Consider the following 25,622-nt stretch of genomic DNA (forward strand, 5'->3'; position numbering starts at 1 on the left):
TTAGTACTGTATGTACTATGGATTGGGGACTAACTTATAATTCTGTTATCTTCATATTAAAACACAGGCTTACCATTAAAATGCACAAAATCATACCCATTTAACCAGATTTCTTCTGGGAGATTTACATGTACCACCTTCATCCTCACCATCTATTACCTTAAATTTTATGAGTGTGAAAGTTCATGACCTTGATCTGCTCTTCACTTTGGAAATACTGTAGTAGTTTGACAAAATAATCTTAATTCATGATCCAATCATAGCTTATCTGCAGATGAAGAATGTGTGATGCAGTTGAAAGCTCAGAAAAAAAGCCTGTAAATGGACCTCAAATTCAGATTGTTACATCAGACCTTAATTTCTTGCTTCATACTTATTTCAATGTGTTTTTACTTCTTTTAGTGTCTCTCAGGCCTTTTAGTGTTTTTAAAGGTTGTGAATGGATGTTTATGAAATCAATAATGTTTGTCTGTTGGTATGTCCCAAATGAGACCAGAGACAACTTTCCACCATTGTGAATAATGAACTCTTATTATGTTGTAATAGCACTCTTGGCACTGTTGGTATTTAGTGTCAAATACACAGAGAAAAGCTTGATAACATCTTGCACTATTGACTAGTTTGTCAAATTTTTGATACGCTCTTTTTTTTTTGTCCCAGATCATAGGATCCTCTATTCAAAGCTTTGCCTCTGTGACATTATAAAACTGCTACTGTATACAAATGACTTATCTTAGTAACCCCAAAACAACATTCAAAGCACCTCTGTCATGTGAACATGTTGAACATGTCACTTCATGAAATTCAGTCTGACGTGAAGCTTCAACTCTTGCACTTCACATCGTGCGGGTGCGTATGGAAATTTTCCATGTCAGGATGGTGCTCTGTCTCTCTCTCTCTCTCTCTCTCTCTCTGGCAGGTGTAAATGGTGCAAGTTTCTGTCTTGTTCAACACCCATGCTATTTTGATGTGTTGGCAATCCCTTTGCCAGACCAATAACTCTCTCACACCAACACTACTCTTTCATGCTGCCTGCTTTATTCTCATTCTTGGGGGGATCCTCCTGAGATACATAGTGTGCCTCTTAATTTCCCCCGGGATGCATGCAGGAAACATACACTAGTGATTTTTCCAGGGATGAAACACTGGGAAAACATTAGAACAGAATATATCATGACATCTTCTGCTGCTAGGTCAGATAACCAGTTAAGTGGGTTCCATAACTTGTCACAAGTCCATGTTTTGCATTTTCTGTCTTTGTTTGTCTCCCATTTTAGTTTGCTCTTTTGTTTTGCAGGCTGAGGGTGGAACTGTTCTGAACAGCGCTGCATTGAGTAACATGCAGCCAGTCAGCGCAGCATAGTAAGGGAGAATCCCAGGGGGAAGATGTGGCCCAGCGGGTTTGGTTTGTACACCCGTCACACACTTCTGAGGGGTGACGTGCATCACTGCTCCACTGAGGGAGAGCCTCTGCCATGTTTACTGTCATGTTCCAAGGTATGCTACGTGGCTTCAAACACATCAAACACATCTACAGGAATACTGATATTGGGAATGCCATGGGGAGCCACACAAAAGGTACAGACATACACCTGAAAATGCACATGCCCACGATTGTGCCATGAGCCTTCAGGAACCACAGAAAAATTAATCCATATTTTTTAAAATGCTGCTTTTTTGTGTTATCAAATTGTCAATAATTGTAATACATGCATTTAAAAAGACACATGGATGTAAAGTCAAGTCAAAATACTACACCTCTAAAATACAACAGAATATTGGATAGTGTCTCATTCATACTACTGTATCTAAATTTGCCAATATGCCATTTTCTCTGTACAGCTGTTTCCATAGTAACAATGCCAACAGTAAAACCTATGATGCAAAAGGAGACAGTATAGCCAGGGGATGCTTCGTTCAGATTGAGAGAGCTGATTGGAAGCAAAAATGATTAAATCATCGGCAGCTTCTTAATTGTTGTGCTACAAAAACACACATTTATGCCCACATTCCTGACAATAATTTCTTGTCAAATCAGCTCTAAAGCTGATATGTCATATGTGATGCAATAGATTCAAGCACAATGTCAACATAATATCAATAACCTGTTGTCTTTCATACACAATCACCATGCTTTTGGGGTGTGCCGTCACATGGCTGTGTTTGATTTATGAAGAATGGTCAAGACTGATTTGACTAGCGAAGTGCTCCCCTCCCGGCCTGCTGTGTGTAGTGTTGACAAGAGCTGAGTTGTTTGCTGTGCCTCTAGGCGTGAGGATGAGGGGGAGCAGCCTGGAGTTCCTGCCTGGCTCAGGGGGAGGTTGGACTGGATTAGACGGCTGACAGCTGGGCCACATCTCTGGAGGCGCAGGGTGGAGAGGCCCCCTGTCTGCCTGCCTCTGCACCAAGTGTCAATTTGAGCATGAAGGAAGGATGGAGTGAGCCAAAGAGTAAGTAAGTGAGCGAAGTGGGGCCACTGGTAGTCCTGGGTGGATTGACATCAGCGGTGCATGGGCTGTGCACACCGTTAGGCATCAGGAAACACACTGTTTATTTAGCGGGTTTTGACTTGGAGGCACAAATGTGTGCACACTTGGACAGACTCACCGACACAAGACAAAGCACTCTTACAAGGTTGTAGCTCTTGACCTCTCTAGTTTGGGTTGTGGTGTTAATAGTCAGCACAACATGGTATCAGGGAAGCATATTAAACAGGCTTAGCGATTTGACTTCAAAATGTAAGCGTTCCTATTAATTGCATTTGTTTCATAATCAAAGCGCAATCTTTTCTTCACAAAATCAAAGCTTTTCAATAATGCAAAAATGGCAGTGAAACTAGCTCGCCTCAGGTGGTATCCTGTACAATTATGTGCAATCAAGATAACAAACTACTTCAAAATCAAACACACTCCTATTTTACTTCTATTTTCAGTGATAGGATATGTAATTAAATCTGACTTCTCTAAATGGTTGCATTATTTGATAGGCTGACTTTCAACATTTGCTCCAACTTCCAGATGAGATTCCTTGATAGATTATTTGATTGTGGCATGCACAACAACTGGCATAATTTACTTCAGCAGCACAGTGTTATGAAGAATGTTCCGCTGCCATATGAGAATTTTCTATAATAGGTTTTCTCTAATCCTGTGAGACTGCTTTGTGTATTTCCTGCACTGAGACTTGGCTATCACTGGGACGTGGGATGTGGGCCGGAGTCGACTTTATTAGCTAGTGATGTTCTAATGTGATTTATTTTTATAAATGAGAGTGGGGTGGGAATGCAAGTGGGGGTGGAGGCCAGTATGCAAATGCGGACCCTCATTAAACACCACCACCACACGACATTATCTGCTGCTCCTCGGATTGTTTGTGTGCATTAACGAGATGCAACCATGTCTGCTAACTAATGACAATGTAATGATCAGAGCATTCATGATAAAGTCATCAGAAGGCATGACATTTACACGCTCCATGTATTAGGTGCATCGCTACCACCCATACACTCAGGTGAACCCCAGGTTTGTTTTCATGAATTTATCAGTTTGAGACTCTCAGTAGTGATTAAAAAATGTGAATTTAGAGTTTATAATAGTGACCCCCAGTGACAACAAACAACTTACCATATCTTCACTTCTTAGGCAGAAACTTTGTGTCTTCAGTTTTTTTGTGATTTTTAAGTTTTCATCATGTAATACTTCATTTGAAGTATTACAAGCTCCGCTAAAAATGATAAAAATTATCTGAATTCTTGCACTGAAGAAACCCCTTGAAAATGTACTAGAAAAACTAAAATATACATTAAATTTTATTAAAAATACAAAAGACTCTTCTCATAGCTCTACAGAGATATAATGTAAATTCTACTATGCAAACATCTAAAACACTTCAAGTGTTTTTTGTGGTTATTCTTTAATCTTTTTTAATAATACAAATATTATAACCACCACTGTATTCAATAGATTTGATTTGTGGTTGCATACTATAAATATTTATCAATTCACATTTGTATTTTTTTGTGGTTTACATATGTTATTTGGAATATTTATATGTATGATGGATGCTGTATCGCATGATTCAAAGCAAAGTATTTTTTTTTCTCACTAGCAATACTTAAACTGTTAGGCTTTGTTTCAAAAATGACCATGCAACTTTGCACGCCAGATTTATTTTTGGTCCTTCAAACTTTTCTTATGAAGTTGGGATGCTGTTCTCCAGGGATTTTCATGAGCCCATTTCTGTGTAAAGATGTTTATCTTCATGGCTTTTGCAAGAATGAGGAGATTAACCCCATAACTAGCAGACATCTTATAGTTGATCTGAGCATCATTAGTCCACATTAATAACCCATGGAAGTGCAAATGGGCTTTTTTTTTATCATCTTAATTACATGACATCTGAGCTCTCTATCTAAAGATGACTCTCTTTAGAGATGAGACAGGCTCTGTGACTTAGAGGTACTTGTTTTTGTGTGCACATCTGACAAAAAATCCTCGTGCTAAAGAATGTGCACACGTACTCGTACATAAAACACGCGCACACACACACACACACACACACACACACACACACACACACACATGCACACACACATCAGCCATCTAAACTAAAAAGGATGCCATTGCCCATTAGAGAGATGGATTGACAGGAGTGCAGAATAAATCTTTGTGGCAGTGAGTCAGAAATATAAATAGAGCACCTAAGATAGATTTGTCTCTGGTGTTGATGAAGTTACCTTTGGGGGTAGAGCTCTACCTTTTTAGTAATGAGGACAACCACAAACAGTTTGGTCTCCTAATGAGAAATGATAGTTTTGGAGGTGCCATACAAAATACCATAGAATAACACCTCACTTAGGCATTTTCTACAGTGATTTTTTAACAAAAATGCCAAAAGTGGGATTCATTTGTGAAAGAATCAGCCCCACCTGGTGGCTTTGATGCATACTATAGGCATCTATACAAGAGGGGGAAATATTGATCTACATCACTATCAGTTATCCATAAAACTTCTATATTATTGCAATTCCTTCAATGACAAATTTTTTTCAGCTTGACCTGGATGGTTAGAACATTTTAATTAAGCTCAGAAGGACCTTCATAAGATGCTTATTTTCAGCATAACATCTACACATTTAAGCACATTAATACAACAGATACAAGATCTACTTCAAATTAAGGTAGATTCCTGCTGTTAAAATCAGTAGACATGCTCATTCACAATCTCTTTAAGTATCTTTAATCAAAACTTCTTTTCCATAACAAAAACCACACCATTAACAGCTGAATTATTGTAATTAGATCAATAAACGCTGGTAAAATCAGGTAGGCAGGGGAGGGAAGGAATGCTCTATTACCCGTTTTATCATCAAAGTGAGTGCTGTGATAATTATGCTAGCAGCACCCAGTCAGAGCAGCCCACCAGAGACTGATAACAGAGGACTGCCCAGGGTTACAGTGATTGCACACACAGACTCCCTCTATGCCATCTCATTGGACAGGTTGAGTTGCTGATATTCATGCAAAAATAGGATGCAGAATGATATAGAACAGCACTAAGAGGGTGTAATACAATGTTTTTTATTTTTTTGCTTTTCAACCTGGGTTTGAGAGCTGGCATCCCATTAGAGCTCTATTGCTAATCAATGTGAGGCATTATAGGTTGTATAAATCACACTCTGACACCTGCTGTATGGGTCGTTAACAGAGAAACCACTAGGGAGGAATAGACAGAGCAAACATGCAGACTCACAGAACATAAATGTCTGAGGCTCAGGTTGAGGCACCAAAACACTATTATGGTGATCAAGGAGCTGATCAATTGAAAGATTTGGTACAACTTAGTGAGGTCATACACTAAACGACTATAGGCATTTCTCATTTAGTAAAACACATATTGGTTTGGCTTTTCTACAAAGATACACTCACAGTCTCACTGCTTTCTAATAATGCTATGTAATCTAGGCTCAAATGATTATTTGCAATTTGCGGTTACCAAACAACCACAGACCACCGGAGGTGTTTCTCAAATATTAGGAGGCAAGAAGAAAGAGGTTCCTGTGAAAATTTTTAATTGAGGATGTAGTTATTCTGCCCGAAAAGGCATGCTGGAAAGTGCACACGCAGGCATTTGTAACCTGAGTGTGGTACAGAGGGGGACCATCTGAAGACTCGCAGGCCCTTTGATGTCTTCTGAATACGGGCATAATGCATGTGTAATTAATAAGCCATTTGCATATGATGAACTAGGGCACTTAGTCAATGTTCTCGGGATACAAATACCTGAGGAAAACAATAACAACGGAGAACATTAAAAAAGGGAGTCTACGCAAAAAAGACAAATCTATGGCCCGCTTCGGATTAGAAATACATTAGCAGCTAATTATGTCCTAATTGCCAATATTTTAGCAGGTGTTTGTACTTAACCAGTGGTAATGCCCTCCTGGAACAAGCTCATCAGGGTTATTCTCAGGTGAATCTCTCCAGTCCTTGGTGATTATGATGCGACAAGATGGACTTATGGTCAAAAACATGGATAATAATGAGGCTGCTGAATAGGATAACAATAACAACAAAACAGAACAGCAAAAATTTATAATAATAACCAAAATAAGACTAATAATAATGGTAATCTAAGATGAAGAGAAAAAAACCCAGAAGACTTAAAACAGGGAGAAGAATTCAGTGTCATCTATAACAGAATATGTAACCATGACAATTATAAACTGTTACTGGTGTTGAGATATTAGTGCTGAGAGCTCACAGTTCAAAGAGGAGTATTAATTTTTTGGCCAAATGTTTTCAAAGCAATCAAAGACTCTGGGAGGTGGAATTCTCTTACCTAATCAAACAGCGAATGTAACCCAGAGCCTGATTAAATATTGAGCTTAGGACTTTCAGATATCTTTTTTCATTGGCCTGCTGGCATTTTGGCAGCTAGGGAGCATCAAACTCCTATAAGTCCCTGGAGTTGGTCCACTCTGGAAAAGTGCTGAGCCAGCAGATCAAACTGCAAAAATGTCATGGAGAGAAAGGAAGTGAACCACAAGCATGCATCATTAGAGAATCTTCTGCACATCTGACATTAAAGTTGTTAATAACATCCAGATAGATAACACTGTGGAAAGTAAACTTGGATCATGCCTGTTGTATCACAGAATTATGATGTGTTTAGTGTTGCATAAGCGACACTGGTGAAGGACACGTGGGATTTGTTGTAACAGGATCTTTGTCACTGAAGACATTTTTGACATGTCACAGTAAGAAAACCACAGGTGTAAATAATAAAATTAATGATGGCTGAATTCCATTTAGCTGCTTCAGTCTCGGGGCCCTGGTGTTGTGCATGCTGGCTCATTGTCACACTGTAGTGGCTTACTGGGACACTTGAATAGAACAAAGTTATAATCCTAAATTGCTTGAAATCAAACCTTGTTTTGGTATTATGTACATTTGACATTTTTCAGCAACAGCCATCAATGTATTTATATTCTACAATTGCTTCTCCATATAGTACTTAGTGGTGGAGTCCACCATTCCCATGATGGATTCAAATTACTACATGAGGGATTCAAAGGAAACGATGCAGTGTTACTGCTTGTAATTTTATTTCATTAATATTAGCCTCACCGTTTACTGTTCATTCTCCTACAGCCATAATAGGACTGTCTTTAGGTCCTGCTAAAGCAAACCGAACATTGCCTACTACTGCTGCTTCACATTCAACTGGCAAAACGTGGGATAGCTTTTGTTGTGAAACAGTCAGAGGAAACATAATGTATTAGTTACTGAGATTAGCACTAACCGCAATTGTTGATGAAAAATGTGCCTACAATTTTCGTCATTTTTTTTTGACAGCAGATCAGTTTTGAATATTGCAGGGAGTGATGGGACAAGAGGGAGCAGCCATAGTGAGCTGTTAGATGAAGAGGTGCCCACCTCCGACTCCTCAGCAAGGTAACCAACTCCTGTTACTGTGTGGAAAACTACTTGCGCTGTTATGCAGCATGAAATTAGATTATGTTTGCTCATGGCATGATGGAAAAAGGCCAATTATTGACTAACTTCTTTATTAAAGCAATGTGAGTTTGTTTGGTTGCACTGTAAACTGATGCACCAGTTGCTCCTCTGTTATATTTCTCAAAAAGTAACTTCTCAAGGAGTGTTTACTGTAGCACTTGTTGTTACCACCCATAACCACAGGTGTCGCCAAATCAACCAAGCCTGAAGTCTCAAGGATTAATACTTTAATGTTATTAATAACTGGGGATGTGCAGAGATCCCAGTATTTGTATTTGTATCTGTATTTGTTGAGGCAGCAAAATTATTTGTATCTGTATTTGTATTCGAATAAAAGTGGAAAGAGGCTTTAAAATCCTGTTTTTGTTTTTAAAAAGACACATTTTAGAAAATTAAAGTGTTACAATAAGTGTTCATGAATAAACTACCTTACAAAGGAGGTCCCCACATTGGGTCTTGAGCTGGAGTCTCCTAGATCATAGACAACTGCGCTGATTACTGAGGTAAAACTTAACTCATCACCTCATGAAGACAGACCTCTTCCTATTTAAACACCCATAACACAGAGACAGCACACCGTTTAACGTGTAGGGAGGAACTTCAAAGGCAATTATTGCTTTGCACTTTTCATTTATGGCCTATTTTTTACAACCTAACTTTGTGGAAAGGAGAAGGGGAACAACAGGTTATGGAGAGTCCCTTGGGAGCATTTTGCTTGTGTCAGTAGCTCAGCTTTATCTCTGGGGAACACCCCCAACAAAATTTTTAAATATTTGTATGAAACAAATATTCGTATAAAAACCAACTATTTGTGCTTTGCTGAATAATGTATTTGTACTCGGGCGCACACCTATTAGTAACACTTGTACTTTTCCTACTATGACAAATCAAAATGTGAAAATGACCTATGTTGTGTTTGATTGTACAGATTCTCCCTGTATATCACTAGTTCAGCTTGTTGTTCATGAAAATGCAGATTTGTGCGAGGTATTCTGAGAGTTGTAATTCCACGTATCCTTGTGTGTTATTGAAACTAACCCAAACAATCATACAGGTCCTTTGATATTTACCTCTTGGTTTCATGAATCTGAAACACCATTTTCCCAGTTCCTGACTCAATACCCAGTGTTACATCAAATATCTGTTCAACTTTTTCCTCAATCTTTTTTTGTTCTTCTCTGTACACATACCATTGTATTGTTCGACCTTGAGTGAGATGCTGTCAGGCGCTTTTTAGAACATAAGTGTTGCAGTTTCCCATAATCCACTGGGAGTGTTGAGGTGAGAGCTGTGGCCCAGTAGCACTCTGAGTGGCTGGCAGCGGATCAAAAGCAAACGAGGTTCCTGAGCTCATTCCAATTATAACAGCACACACTATCAACTACAAATACAAACAGCACGTAAGTGATAGCGCTGGTGGCCTGGAGGACTGCTGCCAGAGAGCAGGCAGCATGCTAATCAGGATACCTCTTGCCATGGGCTATTTAGGGAATAGCCTCTCATCCCACCAATTCCCCGTGCCTTAGCCAGGGAAACGAAAGAGAAAAAGGGGAGTGAATTCCCTGAGTGCACAATCCAAGGACAAAATATTAGAAAATGGGTCTTTATCTTTGCTCTCGGCCAGTATCCATATTAATTACAAAAAAAGGGGGAAAAACAATACATATGTACTGAATAAAATATAAAGAGATTTGTCAAACACATACAGCTACAAATTACTGTATGACCACCAACTTCTAATTGCCTTTTCTTCTGATGTTAATCTAATCACCAAAAAAGTACAATAACACTGAAAAAAGGAAGAATTTCTTCATAAAGAATTTAACTTTCTTCATATTTGATGCAAATCACACATAGGCCTTTGTTGACTTCACTAAGCTGGCATCACACACTATGGTTTAACCTTTGCAAAAGCAGAATGTGGGAAAACAAGATCCTCAGTCATTTGCACATCACTTCACACTGCTTATTGCAATTAGTCTGATTATTCATAACAACATCTTCCCAAGCATCCCATTGTAGTTGGCCAATCCAGGAAAGTGATTTATATCCGGTCGACTGTCTTGGGGGAAGGAAGTGAGATGTTTGGAGCAGTTCTGTGGTAACATGCACGCTCCCCCACTCGCATGGACAACCCCTCAGAGCTTGGCAACTCTCCAGAGCCATGCAGGGGCTGCGGAGTACAGCGGGAGCCTGAGTGAGAAGCACACATTGTGCACCGCGGGACCCCACCAGCCCCGGCCCGAAGGCACAACTCTCAAGGACATGGAGAACTGGGGCAGAGAACTTCCAAGCTTCCCACTGTTAGGGCAGGCTGAGAAAAAAGAGGGAAAGTTTCCAAAGTGTCTCTGTCTGTGTGAATGTGGCTGGTAAAATGTGTTGCAAAGACGGATACATGGATTCTCTTTATCAGTTAACATGAATCATGTGAATGTTTCTTAAGCATGGAACAGCTCTCAGGCATCCAGTGAGTGTATGACATTTAAATGTTGTCTACAGGTACCATAAAACTGGAAAATTCACACTTGATCACAATTTGTGTCAAGAAAAAAAAGGTGAAGGGGTCAAGAAGAGGGCTACTCTTTATCATACAGGTGGGTTGCAGACAGAGAGTTATGGTTAGTATAAAGGAGTAACAGTAGAAGGAGTCTTTCCTATGTTTGTGCACGCACGTAGGTGCACATAACTGTGTTTGTGTTTCTATCTCTGTGTATCCAGACTCTGATCTCCTAGTCAAATATAATTACTGACTTGTATGACAACCCAGCAAGTGATACATTTGAATCGATGGCTCACATAGCACCATGGTGTCCATGGAGGGAAGTGAAATTCTAGGTCTTGCAGACAAATAGAAATGTAATCTGAAAATGGAAATTGCAGCTTATGGCAATACAAAAACCCCCAGATTTGTGCTATATAATATTTCCAATAAGGTGATAAATCAATGAATACGTATTTGTTTGCAGTGTTCTTTGAATCTGCATCAAAATCAAAAATGGATTGTTCATCTGAATATTTCATTGAAATATAACAGAAAATGAAGTGTATGCTGACTTTTGATATAAAATTGCACAAAAGAGGCAAAGCCTTTGACACTGCTGGAACAAGCCCTGGCAGCAGCCCTTTTCCTCATTGTCCTTCCAGTCAGGAGCTCAGGTTTACTGTGGGTCAGCCCCCTCTCTCTCTACATCAGGGGGAAGGAACCACACTGATCTGAGATGGAGTACCCCCAACCAAACCTTACCACATCGACCCATGCCACCATCCTGGGCCTCTAATGGAAGTCCTGGGCATCCAGACGCCTCCCCCGCTCCGACACAGGCGTCAAGTAGCGCTCTACTCATCATTGGAAGCAGCAGGCCTCACAGCCCTCCTTTTCTCTCCCTGGGACTGGCTTTTTGGGAACATTGCAGGCAGATGTGTCCAGATGAGCACGTTCTAATTTGTAGGCCCAGGTTAATGCTCCGCCAGAGGCCCCGGAGGATCAATAGCTTTATTTCCCTAAAACGCTGGCGTGGTGAGAACCAACTCACGGGGTGCTTTTAATACCGCCACAGTTCCAGTGACGACTGGGCTGTATTGATTGTGCCCATGTGGAACTACGTGCGCCTTCTGGGGAAGGATCTATTTGTGTCACCCTGGGCTGGGATGGGGGCTCCACTGGAGGAGTAGAGAGCTCAGCCAATGGAGGATGCCAAAAACATCAAAACAGCCATGTTTACAGATTACCCAAAGGGAAAGCAAATTACAGCAATTATGCAGGCTGTGGGAATACTGATATCAGCATACCTGCTATTTCACCCAGAGACTACTTTTATGAGGCTAGAACACATACAAAACAGCACACTCAATTTGATTTGATGGCTAAACCCTCAACAAACGATGGGATTTAAACAAAGCACTGCACATCAGATGCATGCAAAACAATGTCTTTCTAGGGGATCGCCCTGTTTGTGTATGTCAGGTCCAAAAAATCTTTTCAGTTGTTTTGAAACTAGATATAATAGCTTACACAAATATCTGTGAGGCAAGTATGTATCTGGCAGGCATAATGATAAAAATGCAATATCGTACATTGTCTCTACCATATTTTTTTTTTTCAAACAATGGCAATTAATCATTCTTTGTAAACACTGCAAATTGCTTTACAGAAAACTAATTTACCCTTGCAGCATTTATCTCATATATCAGCGCAGAGACAACATACAGAAGAGTCTTATCCAAATCACGGGCCTTTGTTTGCAGCTGTCATGACATATTCATAACTGGGGCCATAATAGTCAGATTCCTGTTATATCCCCCAGGGAGAGCAGAGAGAATGGTGTCACATCCAATTACTGCGGCACACTGTAGAGGTAAATCAAAACTCATGCCATGAACTCTGGAATCTAAGGTGCACACACACACACACACACACACACACACACACACACACACACACACACACACACACACACACACACACACACACACACATACACACACCACTGCATGAGCAAAGCGAGACAGCAGTCATATCAGCATTGATAGAATATTGGAAAACACATTCTCCTGGTAACTTGGAGGTCATGTATGGATTACACAGGGAAATGGGATTGGCTGGAGGCAGTTGTCTTCAGTCTTCTCAAAACATAAATTGACATACATAAGCTCTAGGAGCAAGTGAGGCTGACAGCGCTTGCTATACATTGAACAATTATGGATTTGTTTGCCAGCATGCAGGAATTGAAATTGCAGATGAGGGTGATGATATGCTCCTCATTGGACAAGGAACAAATGGGTCACCAAGTTCAACCATACCTTCTCCTCAGCACCAGTAAGATGCCTTTCTGCGCAGTGAAATGAATGCCTTTGTCTTTTCCTCCACAGAAGTCAGTAGGGAGGCCTGGTGGTTTGGTGGTTGGAGGGTATCTCAGCAGTGCATAGCCCCGTTTCACCCTGGAGCGGTGCAAAGCTCCTGCCCAATAAAACAGGCTGCATCCCCAGGGCCCCTCCCTCAAGCCTCCAGTCAGCGCTTGTTTTTGCACCATTTATTTAGTGTGACACATCTCCAATTAAACTGTGGAGGCTGCTGCATTCCCCCCATAACTACCTCTTATACCTCCCCATAGACTTTCTGTCACACTGAGAGTGTGGGTATGAGAGAGTGAAAAGGGGAGTTAGTGGGAGAGAGAGAAAGAGGGACAGAAAGAGAGAGAGAGAGATCACATCTTGCCTGCCAGCTATGATCACAATGTCATTTTCCCCTCAGTGGTTAGGAGCCTCCTCTGAAAGGTGCCCTGAATTATAATTATCAAAATATTGAACAAGATAATCATCCTCTTAAATGATGCTGCCACTTCACTATTTGCCATACTTTAACATAACACGCGTGGAGTAATACTGTCCTGTTAGCTTTCTTGAATTCATAACTGCACAGCCAATGTACGTTGGGCTACAAAGACATATTTTTACAAGATTACACACTTGAATTTAGTCATTAATAAACTACTACAGAAATACTCATGCTTAACCAGAATTCCTCCACTGCCTCACGTTAAGTTATGTACCCATCAATTTAAATTCATGAGCGTTTAAAGGAGATCTTTCATAGATGGTAAGAGTCTCCTTGCCACCTCTTCATCCTCCCCCAATGGCCCCAGACACAGTCACAGGAGGAGTGACTTTGTCCGACCCCAATACCGTCTGCGAGAGCGCAGCTGAGGGCAGCAGCTGCCAGGGAGGACTGGTGGGGGAGCGCCCAAAACGCCAGCTCTGCCAAGCAGAGGGGCCGGGGGGAGCCCCAGTGGCAGCTGGGAAGGGTGGGGCGGCCAGCTGTGGAGCAGCAGGATGGTGGGGTGACTAGGAGATGCCACTAAACCTGAGCAGGGAACATAGATACACACATACATACAAAAAAAGTTAACAAACCACTTTCTTTTCTTAAGGCAATTCTGCTGCACTCGCCCACATTTACACACACCAACACTCATCATCGGCAACAAGGCAACCCAAGCAGTCCGTGGCCCTCTTAACACCAACACCGCTCTCCCATCACGTGCTTCGGCCACACATCTGGTGTACCATCTGTATCACTCCCCCCAATGTGACAGGTAGTCCCTCTCCTTCTCTGGAGGGAGCAGAAGGGGAAAGAGGGACACGGAAGGTAATTTTGGGTGTAAATGTGCTCTGGACCTCTCTAAATGCATCTGGACAAAGCAGACATGCTGCTGAGCCAGGCAGGGTCATTATCAGTTGGAAACTGACTACCAGATAGCAGATGAAGACAAAACAATTATATCATACTGTCAGATTATGACGGCACCAATAGTGCACATCTTGTTTATGTTGTCTTGGGGATGAATGATCTCGCACTTCTATGTTACCACAAAAAGGTCAAATGCTGTAAATAACACAAGTCAAAAGTGTATTAAAGATTCTTCCAATTTATTATAATGTACAGTTATACATTGCCATGACACAAATGTGACCACCATGTGGATGGGGTGCAGAATGCAAAATATTAAAACAGCCATATAAACAATATCAGAGGATAATGAATTCCTCTTCTCTATGCCGCTGTACATATGGGATCAATAAAGTATGCACCATAAAACAGATACCAAGCCAGTGATATAAAACTGCACAACCAGTCTTTACTGTGAAATTAAGGAATCCATTTCAGAACATTATTTTCACATCTTATGTTACATATTTGACAGTAACAAACTTTATTATTCACACACAACACTATTTGAATGACATCAACTTAGACGTTTATTCAAAGGGAAAAAGGGATTCCAGCATCGTCAAGACTAACAAAACTAAGTACTTGTCAGAAATATTTGATACCACGTTAGATCTTTCCCATTCACCAGTTTGCAGTCAATGGACAAGACTGAGGTGCTCGTATAGAAGAAAAAAACAAAACAACAAAAACAAAACACTCTAGAGAGCATCAACTTAGGAATACAATTTGCAGAGGTGTCTGCTACATATCATCCCTCTGGGCACATTTGTCAAATAAAGAACCAGGCCATTATTTCGTCAGGTATTGTAAAAAAAAAAAATTCTATTCATGATCCAAATTTGATATTTTTTCACTGACTTAAAAACCCCCCCCAAAAAACAGCCCAAAACAGAATACAGCAATTGTTACATGTGTTTTACAGCTTTGAACATTTTTTGCTGCTTGTTGTTCATATTTGTCCTTCAGGGAATCTCAATTAGATTTCCATTTTTACACAAAGAATTCATGCACTGTCCGTGTCATTGAAGTAGCAGATCTAATCGAATAGTTATACAATTCAATGTAACAGTAAAATAAAAAAAACAAAATGTGCTGGATGGGATCATCATTAATAAAAAAAAAAACAAAACAAAAAAACATTGACACATACACTTCATGAAATAAACAACACAGCTTCAGTACTACTTTCCAATGTCTTATACAAAGTTAGCTTGATCTAAAAAGCATAAAATATATTTTTACATCATCACATACATTAAGACATGTACCATGGCCTAGCGGGAAGTTCGTCTGGTGCATTATCTCTAAGCCCCCACACATTTCCCTACTGCTGGCATTATTGCTTCTTATGAACAGGGAGCTGAAGGATAGAGAAACAATGCACCACAGTAGAATGAAACTCTGTACATTTGAATCATCTCTGATATCCAAAATTTTTGTTAGCCTGTTTCACAATCTGCAATGCTAAAGGATAAGGCAGTTCCATTTTTTTTTTAAGGCATTGCTGCTTTGAGACATACTGGACCAGATGGTGAGTTGTGGACTTTAACATTATCAAGTCAATGGACATGATAAACAGAATATATTTTATAGGCAATGATAAAATCCCAAAGAGAGGGGGAAACGAATCTTGTGTTTTTGAGTGTTGTATGTTCGTGTCTGAGAGAATCTCAGTGAGCTGCAACCATCATTTAAGTCTGCTTAGCAGTTGACCAGAGGTCAAAGCTCAGACAGAGATCAGAGCTGTGTGGGTTTGCTGTGACCATCTCTCATTGCTGGTAATTTCCATACTGGCCCTGTGGGGAGAAATGTGACAGACTCATGTTACTTGACCTCTTCAAAAACACACAGGGAAAAAAGCTTATATTCACAAATCTTAAAAGAGGGTGCAAACAAACATCTGTGGTTTCAACCATATACTGCAAACCATGATTTATAGCTGCATTTGCTGGTATTGACCAGCAGGTGGCAGCATGGCCTCACAACTTGTGAGCTCTAGATTCTAACTTGACACCTCAGGTTTGGGCAGCAGCATGGCTGAGGATGACATTCCTTATTGACTAGTGGATAGTACTTATAGTGAGATAAATTCAGTGCAAGGACAGTAGTATTTGATGCATTTCTAAACAGGGGTCGAAGTATGTGTTTGGTATTAATGGAAAATACAATGGGAACAAATTTGGAAAATTTAACAGTTCAATATAAATAACATTTCATTTCAAATATGAGTTCAATAAGTTAAGCACAATACCAGTGTTATTTGCATGGATTAAAGACACACCAAAGCATGTAAGCTTTTGGCTGTTTCACTGTAGACTAAGCATGCTGTGTTTCTGGACCTCATGACTTACAATTCGACCCCTGGTTACCAACAAAATTAAAATATTAAAAAAAAAGAGAAAATTATCAATATTTTAACATAACAAAAGAAAGAAAAGAAGAAAAATGGGAGAGAGATAAAGAAAAAAAGAGACAGAAGAAACATAACAAATGCAAATTAAGGCTAGGTTGTCAAACGTCTAGATTGGACGTTGAGGTCTTCACAGCAACCATTACCTTTGCTTCTTACAGAGCTAGTCAGGGGTTCAAATCCCCGGGTCTTTATTTCCTCATGTGCCCCTGAATATTCAAAGATAAAGATATCAAAGTGTAGCTGTGGTCCTCACATAAGACCATAGGAAATACAGGGCAACAAATAGATCTTCCTTTAAACACTACAGCAGTCTGCATCAAGTTTAAGGAAGAATCCTATTAAAGCCCTCATATTTCCCTCAACTGGCATGCCATATTAGCCAGGATATATAACTAAGACTCAAGTTAACAAGTTAAAAACAATAGTAACACATACAATGTTTTGGGAAGAATAAATTTAACCCCGAATATGATGATAGCATGCATAAAATAATACCTTTCATGTCTACCTTCTAACTTCACTCACATTGATTCTAGTCTGACAGAATAACAGAAAATATACATCTAACTCTGACAATCAACATTATAACTTGAGTCCTCTGCTGTCCAGCATTGGGAGTATACTCACCTGGTCATAGCCATAAGGGCGTTGCTGCTGGCCCTGTGGGGGTCCAGGTTGAGGGGGGCGATAGGCTCCATACTGCTGTCCCTGGCCCTGAGGATAGTTGGGGTACTGTCCTGGGGCACTTTGGGAGGGGCCTATGACAAATATTGATATCTCACTTTAAAATTATGCATGCATGACACACTTGAGTAAACCTAAAAGTGTTTGAAAATGCCATTGAGTACAGTCAGAACAAACTTTGGGAGTTTTTTTTTTGGCTAAAAAGATCAGTTCCAGTTTAACTGTGGAAGTGTTCGCTTGTAGTCACAATGCAATTCAATTCAATAAAACAACAACAAAAAAAACACTCACATCCTTATTGTTTAGGTGCCGAGTCCAAAACTGTACAGTGATTTCTGCCCAAATTTAGGCTTGAAATATTGTACTTAGTAAAACGTTTTAAAGGGAACACTCTTTAGTGTTGCAAGTCTTTGAGACGCTGTAATCTTTTGACTTGTTGCAAGTTTCAGTCTGAACACCTGCTTAGAAAGAGGTGGGACAATCTGGACTCAAACAAATGAACCCAGTGTGAAAACAGCCCAAGTTTTTCTCATTAATCGTTTCCATCTCCCACTTGTTACTTTGAGAACTCTAGGGAATCCCTGTTAGTTTACTATCGCTAATGGGCTGCAAAAAAAAAAAAAAAAAAAGAAAAGCTGATGGATGACAAAGAGAGGATGGTGGATATGTCAGACCAATTTGTTTGGGCTGCCTCCACAACACCTGACTCAGTAATGAATGAGAATGAGTGAGTCAGGTTGGAGCCAGGCAGTGGTTCCCTAATGCAAGGAGACATCAAGGAGATTCTGTTGGTCTTCATTAGAGGAGCAGGCTTCATTAAAAAAAAAAAAAAAAAAAATTCCACTTTATCAACCCCCATATACTGCAGCTATCCATGCAGGCGCTGTGAAGGACCGAGCAAAGCTTGACTGGGGCTGAAGTCAAATGAGGCCCACGCAGCATCGTTAGGCGCTCATAATGTCTTATGCTGTTGAGCATAACCTTGTGGGGGCCTGCGAGAGAAAGCGTGTGTGTGCCAGATGGATCTCACCTCACAGCCTCTGCCTCTCCGCTAGCTCATTACTAACATGAGCTTTGGCTCAGACAGAGGGTGAGTGATGGAAAGTTCCAGTGAAAAATGGCAAGAGGAGGAAAAAGACGAAAGAGCTGCAGGACCTCCAATATTAAATACTGTATGACAAACATTGTTTAGACATCCCATGGAATTTGGTTACACCCTATAGCCATGAGCACATTAAACATACCTACAAATTAGAAAATATAGGTAAGGAATAGGCACAAGTCAAATAACAAAAGGTTTGTCTCCCTGACTTTTTTGTACCATAGACCGCATATAAAGAGCCAAAGCTCCTCTTCCACTCCCACAGAACAGTGTGTCATTTCAAACTGAAGCACCAGGAGAAATGCTAATGTGGTGCCAGCCACCACTAGTGATTAAATTTCTCTTCCACCAAGCTTCAATCCCCTAACCATTCATTAAGGTGGTCCTTTAATTCCTTGCTCTTGATGATGTCTTGACACGTGTCTGGCACCGTTACATTTCCAAGGGGCAGTAACCACCAGCTCGCTCAGGAAGAATTATTATTCAACAGTTTAAAAAGGCAGCCAAAAAGGGCTGATAGCGTCTCCTAGAGGATGAAATGCGTCCCTTTCCCAGAGAAGAAAACTCACCGTAACCCTGCTGCTGTGGTGGGTAGCCCTGCTGACCTGGGTACTGCTGTTGAGGAGGGTAGCCCTGCTGCTGGGGAGGGCCTTGCTGATATGCTTCCTGCTGTTGGCCATACTGAGCATTACCTTCAGGGGGCAATAGCAGACAATGTGAGCAGCATGTTGACAAGTACAGCAAAGCAGATAGGTAGACACTGAATAAAGACTCCATATAACTGCAACTCAAGAGATCAGTTAGGATGTACCTGTATTTGCAACACAACATTATCTGACATATACATCCATAAAAAATAAACAAACAGCAGTATGTAATAAGATGCTATTAACAAAAGGCAGAAATGACACACACTATAGTAGTGCAGAAAATTCAAGTAGGAAAAGAATTCTTGGCGTGCACAGCTCAACAAGCATTGACTGCTTTAACACTTCAGTGAGTATCCAGCAACACCTCATCTAATATACAAAGAGATGCATATAACAGTGTTTTGAAAGGTGCAGTTTTGAGACAGCCATGTTACTGTATTGAATGTTTTCAGAACTCTTTATTCGTTGAAATTCTTTATACCAATAAAGGAATAACATTTGTGTTTGAAAGGTCAAAGGAAAACAGTGTAGGCAGCAGAGGAAAAAAAACAAAACAAACAACAAAAAAGTAAATGTTAATTGGACAAAGAAAGAGAAGGAGTCGTTTCTCATGAAACTGTAATCTATCACCGTGGCTGCTACTGTAATTTTACTACCCCTAAGCAAACCAGGATGGAGAAAAGTGGCAGTTTGTTTATTTACAACAAATTTTTATTGTGGACTTTAGCACTTTTCTCAAATATAGTTGGTGGCTCATTACTCTCGATATCACTGCTCCTTTGCAAATCACAAGCATTATTTTCTGCATGTGCAGAAAACATGCATATTTATCAAGAATGGCAGTCCCCTTGAAACTGGTACATTATGAAGCACTTACTGAATATGAATACACTAAATGGCTTCTACTCCAAAAATGCAAAAAAAAAGTAGTATGCCAAGTCATAATAAAAGTATCAATTGTGGCATTTTTTCTTGATAATTTGAAGAATTAACATTTACTAGAATAAACTTTGGTACAGCTTCGTCTTTCCAAGACATTGACTACCGAGTTTCCCACAAGACTCTGTCCCTGACTTGGCACCTGGCACGACTGGGGGTGGGGTGGGGGTGGCATTACAAGATTAGGTAAGTGCTAACTTATCCATGGACCGCAGCAGCTTTGGGAAGAGGGTACACTCTGGTGTGTGAATGATCGCTCCAAATCAGATATTTTTTCCTTTGTTAGAGCCCAAAGTCACTTTGGTTTCCCAGAAAATAATGAAGAAACTGAAATTTTGGTTTCGTCACAGTCTCTTTGCATCATTTGTGTTTTAACACAACTCCTGGGTTGATTTTTTTTGTTGATTTTCTACAAGTGACTGGAGGGTACTCCTACCTTCTGAGGCTCCCTGTCCTGCGTGACTGTACTGGTCCCCATAGTAGTCTTCCTGCCCTGGGTACTGCTGAGGGGGTCCTACATACACATACACACAACATACACACAAGTAGATTCAAGGTGTTGTCGGATCGGTTGTTTGAGGGGAAGAGTAAAGAGGATGGATTCCTGGCCGCTACTCCTCGTTAGAAAGCTTTCGTTTTGCTCCTTGACTAATTTTTAAGCTATTGGAGGCTTTAATTTACATCTTGAGTCAACAAGATGTCTGTGAGCAGCAGATGTGGAAATAGAGGAAATTGAGAGGAACAAGAGTAAGAAATGCAGGAAGGTGGGTTAGGGAGAAGAAACACTGACACTCACAACTTGCACACCTAACAGACACACACTCTGGGGTAGTATACCTTGCTGTGGGGGTCTGTAGGGGGGCATTGGCCTCTGCCCCATGACATGATTCCCTTGGTTGACCTGGCCCATCATGCCCATTGGGTTTTGTTGCCCTTGGTAGTGCTGGCCCCCACCACCAGGTGGCATGTTATACTGCTGGGAGGGAGGCTGCTGGTGCATCATGGGGCCTGAGGTACACCAACAGATTTCACTCTCAAATTATACTCAATGGAAAACCCAAACTATAACAGCACATGGTTTATCAAATTCAGGTGAACAGTGTGCGGCAAGTAGGGCTGGGCGATAAAATGATCTCGATATCGAATTGAAATAAAATTCATGTGGATAACGATAAACATTGGACATTTTTTTACTCGATATGAATAGATCTAACAGCCTATCACATAGCAGAAATAAACGCGACAACAGCCAGTCAGTCTGCAGTTTTTGGCTTCTACGTCAAAGTACATGCCCATTTCCCACCACAAAGCAAAGCCGATGAGGCTACGCTTAGTGCTATCATTAGCAGGGCTATGATTATCTGGAGTGCCCGTCACATCTAAAGTAACGTTAGCTGAAAAAAGCTGCTCTAACTAACGGACACGTCTCTCTAGTAGAGACCTCTTGTCTGCAACTGTGGAACAGTCATCACACACCATCGTTTTAACGAGGCTGCTTTGACTGCAAATGCACGAAGCTAACTGCTAAGCTAGGCTAAGCTTGGCGCTAAGTAAACAGGGTAGTAACGAAAGGCTAGCTACCCAAAAACACTAGTGTCTTTTCAGAAATAAAACTAGCGAATCAAGTGATGTGTGAACTAAACACAAAATAACAGTCAGTAAGATAAATGAAGAGGTTAGAGCAGAATATATACTGTCTTGATTGTACCTCTAAAACATTTGAGATGTTTGCCGCCCTGTCAGAGGAATTTGATGTTATAGTAGTCACAGCTTGGCAGGTTATGTTAATAAACTATATTCTAAAGTTACTACGATACTAATGAATGCTCTGGTTTCTTCAGGCTTCAGTGATTATCAGGATACTCTTCAAACTGGCAGCATTATCAAATGATATATCATCATCATTTTTTTTTTTTTGCTATATCGCCCAGCTCTAACAGCAAGCACCGGTAAGACAGATGATTAAGGTCCTAGAAATCAAGACAACAAAGCAGAAACTCACAAATGCTGTTGTTTTACCTTGATTGGGCTGCATGTTCATGTTTGGCCGTGGCCCATAGTTTCCCATGGGCTGGCCCTGGGTCATGTTCATTTGGCTCTGTGCTGGCATGCCCTGGGAGGAAGGGACAGCGTGATTGTAACCACCCATTGAGCCATGGCTGCTGGGGGGCATATTCATAGAGCCACTGGGCATGTTTGGGGGCTGGTTGGGGCCTGGACCGGGACCTTGCATGGGCATGTGATTAGGTCCTGGAAAACAACAGAGATTATTCATGATTCCTGTTGAAAAACCACATAAATATTTATATACATACATTGATACATTGAATTTCTGTCCCGCTGTGTTATGTGCTGCTGTGCTGTAGTCTGAGGCTGTGATGTGGGTACACAATATGTTTCCATACAAATGGAGTTGCATGTTAAGAGGACATCGCTTACATTGATGACATGTTAGAGATCTGAGGTTTACCCAAACTGTAATTAACATCTGTCACCTTCACCTGTCTATGTTAATTTGTGTTTTTCATCTTTTTTTTCAGTCATTCCACTCTTGCAATATTTCAAACAGATCCATCCACAAAAATCTGCGACTAAACCTCTCAAATTTAAATGTAGACAGATTTTTATTAAACCTGAATTTAGAAGGTGTTTAAGGTTTTATCACTCAGCACTTGTGAGACAAGTTGAGTCATTCAGTTCTGAGCAGGGAACGTCATGGTGAGGCCCAGCTCCCAAGCAGTACCATAATACTGCAGATCACAGTATACACTACCATGCCAGTGGAAAAATTACACTTCAGTGGCTACATGTTTTGGTTTCTGATATGATGCTCTGGTCTTTTACTGTTTTAGAATTTACAGTCATTGTGTGTTATAGCAACCAATCCTTTTGTAAAACATCAAACAGCTATATCGATGCTTAACTGGAACATAATACAAGGATTTCTGAATAAAAAAACAAATAAAACAACAAATAATTTTCAACACTTAACAAGGACAGGATAGCTATAATGAAAAGGAGTAGAAGTCCAAGACCACCAGAGCTGGCAACTAGGTGACATCATCTTTCAGCACAGCGACCTCCCTCACAGTTCTGTGGTGTTGCTAGGCAACCCAAGTGAGACAGGGACTGAAGGAGAAGAAGGGTAAAGAAAAAAGAGAGAAAGATGAGGAGGGGATGTTAGAGGGGGGGTGGGGGGGGGAGGGTCAATTACCAGGCATCTGTCCATTCATCTGGTTCTGCATGTGTGGGGCTGGAGGGCCACCGCTGACCATACCCTCAGAGGGCATGTTGTGACCGTGAGGAGGCTGAGGGGGGGGTCCACTTTGGTTCATCCCACCAGGGCCCATGGGCATGTTTTGAGTGGGTGGCTGCAGGCGCACAATACAGATATAAAAACACACATCAGCAGCAGTGCTAGAAACACATCTGAGCCTGGGCCTCAAAAGAGAAAACTTGAGAATAAAAAGAGACAGACAAAAGCAGAGACCTTTGTACAAAAAATAATATAATATAGTATAGCTGTTATATAGCAAATTTTAAAAGATACTGCATGTTTGAAAGTGAAGATAAGTAATCATAAATAGTCATATAATCACTGCTCTAAATAAAGTCACAGCCAGCAACGATAAAGGACCTCATAAGGTGTAGGACCACCAAAAGAGAACGCACTGAGAGCCCATAAACACAAAGATCTATATATTATTATACATATTATTACTGAATTAATAGTAACTCCAATCTGAGCGACTGCAACTTTACACATTATATGATATGATGAGGTGACACTTCTATAAGCAATAATTCCACAAACAATATCTACTGTAAATAAGACTTAATCTTTAAGGAGTTTAGTTTTGAATTTCCATTAAGTTAGTGGACTTTCAAGAGACAGATTTTTAATGGTCAAATTAGTGCAGCAAAACCCAAGATATTGGAATTTTTAACCACTGATGTAGCAGGTCAAGCTCCAAAAAGAAAAAAAAAAAAATAGCCTGGCTCCTAGGCTATCCATAATGCTGATGATGACTTCCAATGGATAACTTTTTCAGACTTTGAAAAGCTCCCTCGTAAGCCACAAAATACATGATATGGCAGAATAGTAGCCCTCCTGCTAAGAGTGAAGAGTGAACATAGAAGGGATTGGCACCAGACATATACAATTTGACAATGGCAATGAACCCTTTCAGCCTGTATACACTGTTGCGTGTTGGAAATTATACATTTGAATGAAACATGTCAGACTGTCTGACTGAAAATATCGTTTCTAAGCTTATGTACTGATTTATTTGTTCAGCAATTTCAGGAGGATTTCATTTACCTAAAAGTGACATGTGTTGACATGCAGTGGCTCAACACTGACTGGGAGCAACATCAACATCATCTCACCAGGTAGAGAAGCCACACTGTTTAATACAATACAATTCACTCACTTGCTCAAAACAATAAACATGGACAAATACTTACAGCCGGGAGGAGAGACTGCATATTCTGATTGGAGTCTGCTATTGTGGCCAGGTACACTAAATTTCTGTGCAGCATCTGTTGATATCTGTGAAAGTAAAGGGGTCATCAATAAAACGTTTGGGCCCACATAAACTTAATATTGCAGAAATGTCTGGAGAAAAAAAGGATTTTAATAACTTACTGTGAACACTCTGCTGTTTTGCCTTTGCTCTGGAAGTCCATTATACACTGAATCAGCTGGTTGTTTTCGTCAAGTAACTGCAAAGGAAAAGCAGATTAATATCACATTGTTATCCGTGATACCAATTTGAATAAAGCGACACTGAATAACTTGGTATGGTTCATCTTTGCATGATGATGGTTATTCCGCCGTGATTTGAACATAATGGGGGGGGGGGGGGGGCGTTTTTGTGAAATCTCAGTGTGCGTTTCTAGCTAACAAAAGACGCTAGCTAGCTATCTTAAGCTAACAAAACCGCAGGCCTTCATTCATTTGGAATACAATTATACGTTAATCCTTTAAATCGACCCGAGACCCATCGTCTACACATGCCGTCCTCACTCCAGAGAGGTTCATATTCACCGCGCTTTGACCCTGCAACGTTGCTCCCGAGCTGTAGACCTGGATGGGCACTGCTACATTGATTAGCTCAACGGCTAGCAGCGTCTCATACCACAGCCTCCATTCTGCGACGCGCAAAAAAAAAAAAAAAGATGAATTACCTTTTGTATTCCAGCGGGTGTTATATCACCCTTCCCACGCTGCCTGTGAGGTGCAAATGCCACCGACATGGTGATACTCTATGAAATGAAAGTGAACAAGTGCATAAACGTCAAAATTAGCTCACACACTTAACAAATTGGTAAAACTCAGATCAACAGTTCAGAATAGGGTTCAATTTCGAAATGCAGTGGTCCGTTTTTTTGGGGGGGATACAACACATTTTAAAACATAGTTGATTATTATTGGTTATTATTGATACCCAGGGATACGTTGTGATTTAATTTATCTGTTATAGATTATAATGTTTCAATCTAACTATTAATAGAGTTGGAAACACATACATTTCAGTTTAATTGAATTACCCTTTCTACCTATTTTTCATATAGTGGAACAGTC

At 40.5% G+C, this 25,622-nt stretch overlaps 1 protein-coding gene across 6 annotated transcripts; it reads right to left on the reverse strand.

Moving 5' to 3' along the window:
* Window positions 1-14,427: 14,427 nt before the first annotated feature.
* On the reverse strand, window positions 14,428-25,419 carry ss18 (SS18 subunit of BAF chromatin remodeling complex). Of its 6 annotated transcripts, XM_042428473.1 has the most exons (11): window positions 25,226-25,419; window positions 24,684-24,760; window positions 24,503-24,587; window positions 23,250-23,406; window positions 22,055-22,285; window positions 20,873-21,043; window positions 20,472-20,549; window positions 19,016-19,138; window positions 17,288-17,418; window positions 16,804-16,866; window positions 15,957-16,043 (listed from the first exon to the last, which is right to left on the reverse strand). In XM_042428473.1, the coding sequence occupies exons 1-10, from the start codon at window positions 25,292-25,294 to the stop codon at window positions 16,849-16,851; spliced, it is 1,140 nt and encodes a 379-aa protein (XP_042284407.1). In that variant the 5' UTR covers window positions 25,295-25,419; the 3' UTR covers window positions 15,957-16,043; window positions 16,804-16,848. The 6 variants fall into 6 exon arrangements, 3 of the variants coding, with proteins under 3 accessions (XP_042284406.1, XP_042284408.1, XP_042284407.1); XM_042428472.1 differs by lacking the exon at window positions 16,804-16,866 and having other exon boundaries at window positions 14,428-16,043; window positions 25,226-25,418; XR_006099236.1 differs by having other exon boundaries at window positions 16,008-16,043; window positions 16,804-17,418.
* Between the last annotated feature and the right edge of the window lie 203 nt (window positions 25,420-25,622).

This window comes from Thunnus maccoyii, chromosome 12 (genome assembly GCF_910596095.1).
Source record: "Thunnus maccoyii chromosome 12, fThuMac1.1, whole genome shotgun sequence".
NCBI classification, from domain to species: domain Eukaryota; kingdom Metazoa; phylum Chordata; class Actinopteri; order Scombriformes; family Scombridae; genus Thunnus; species Thunnus maccoyii.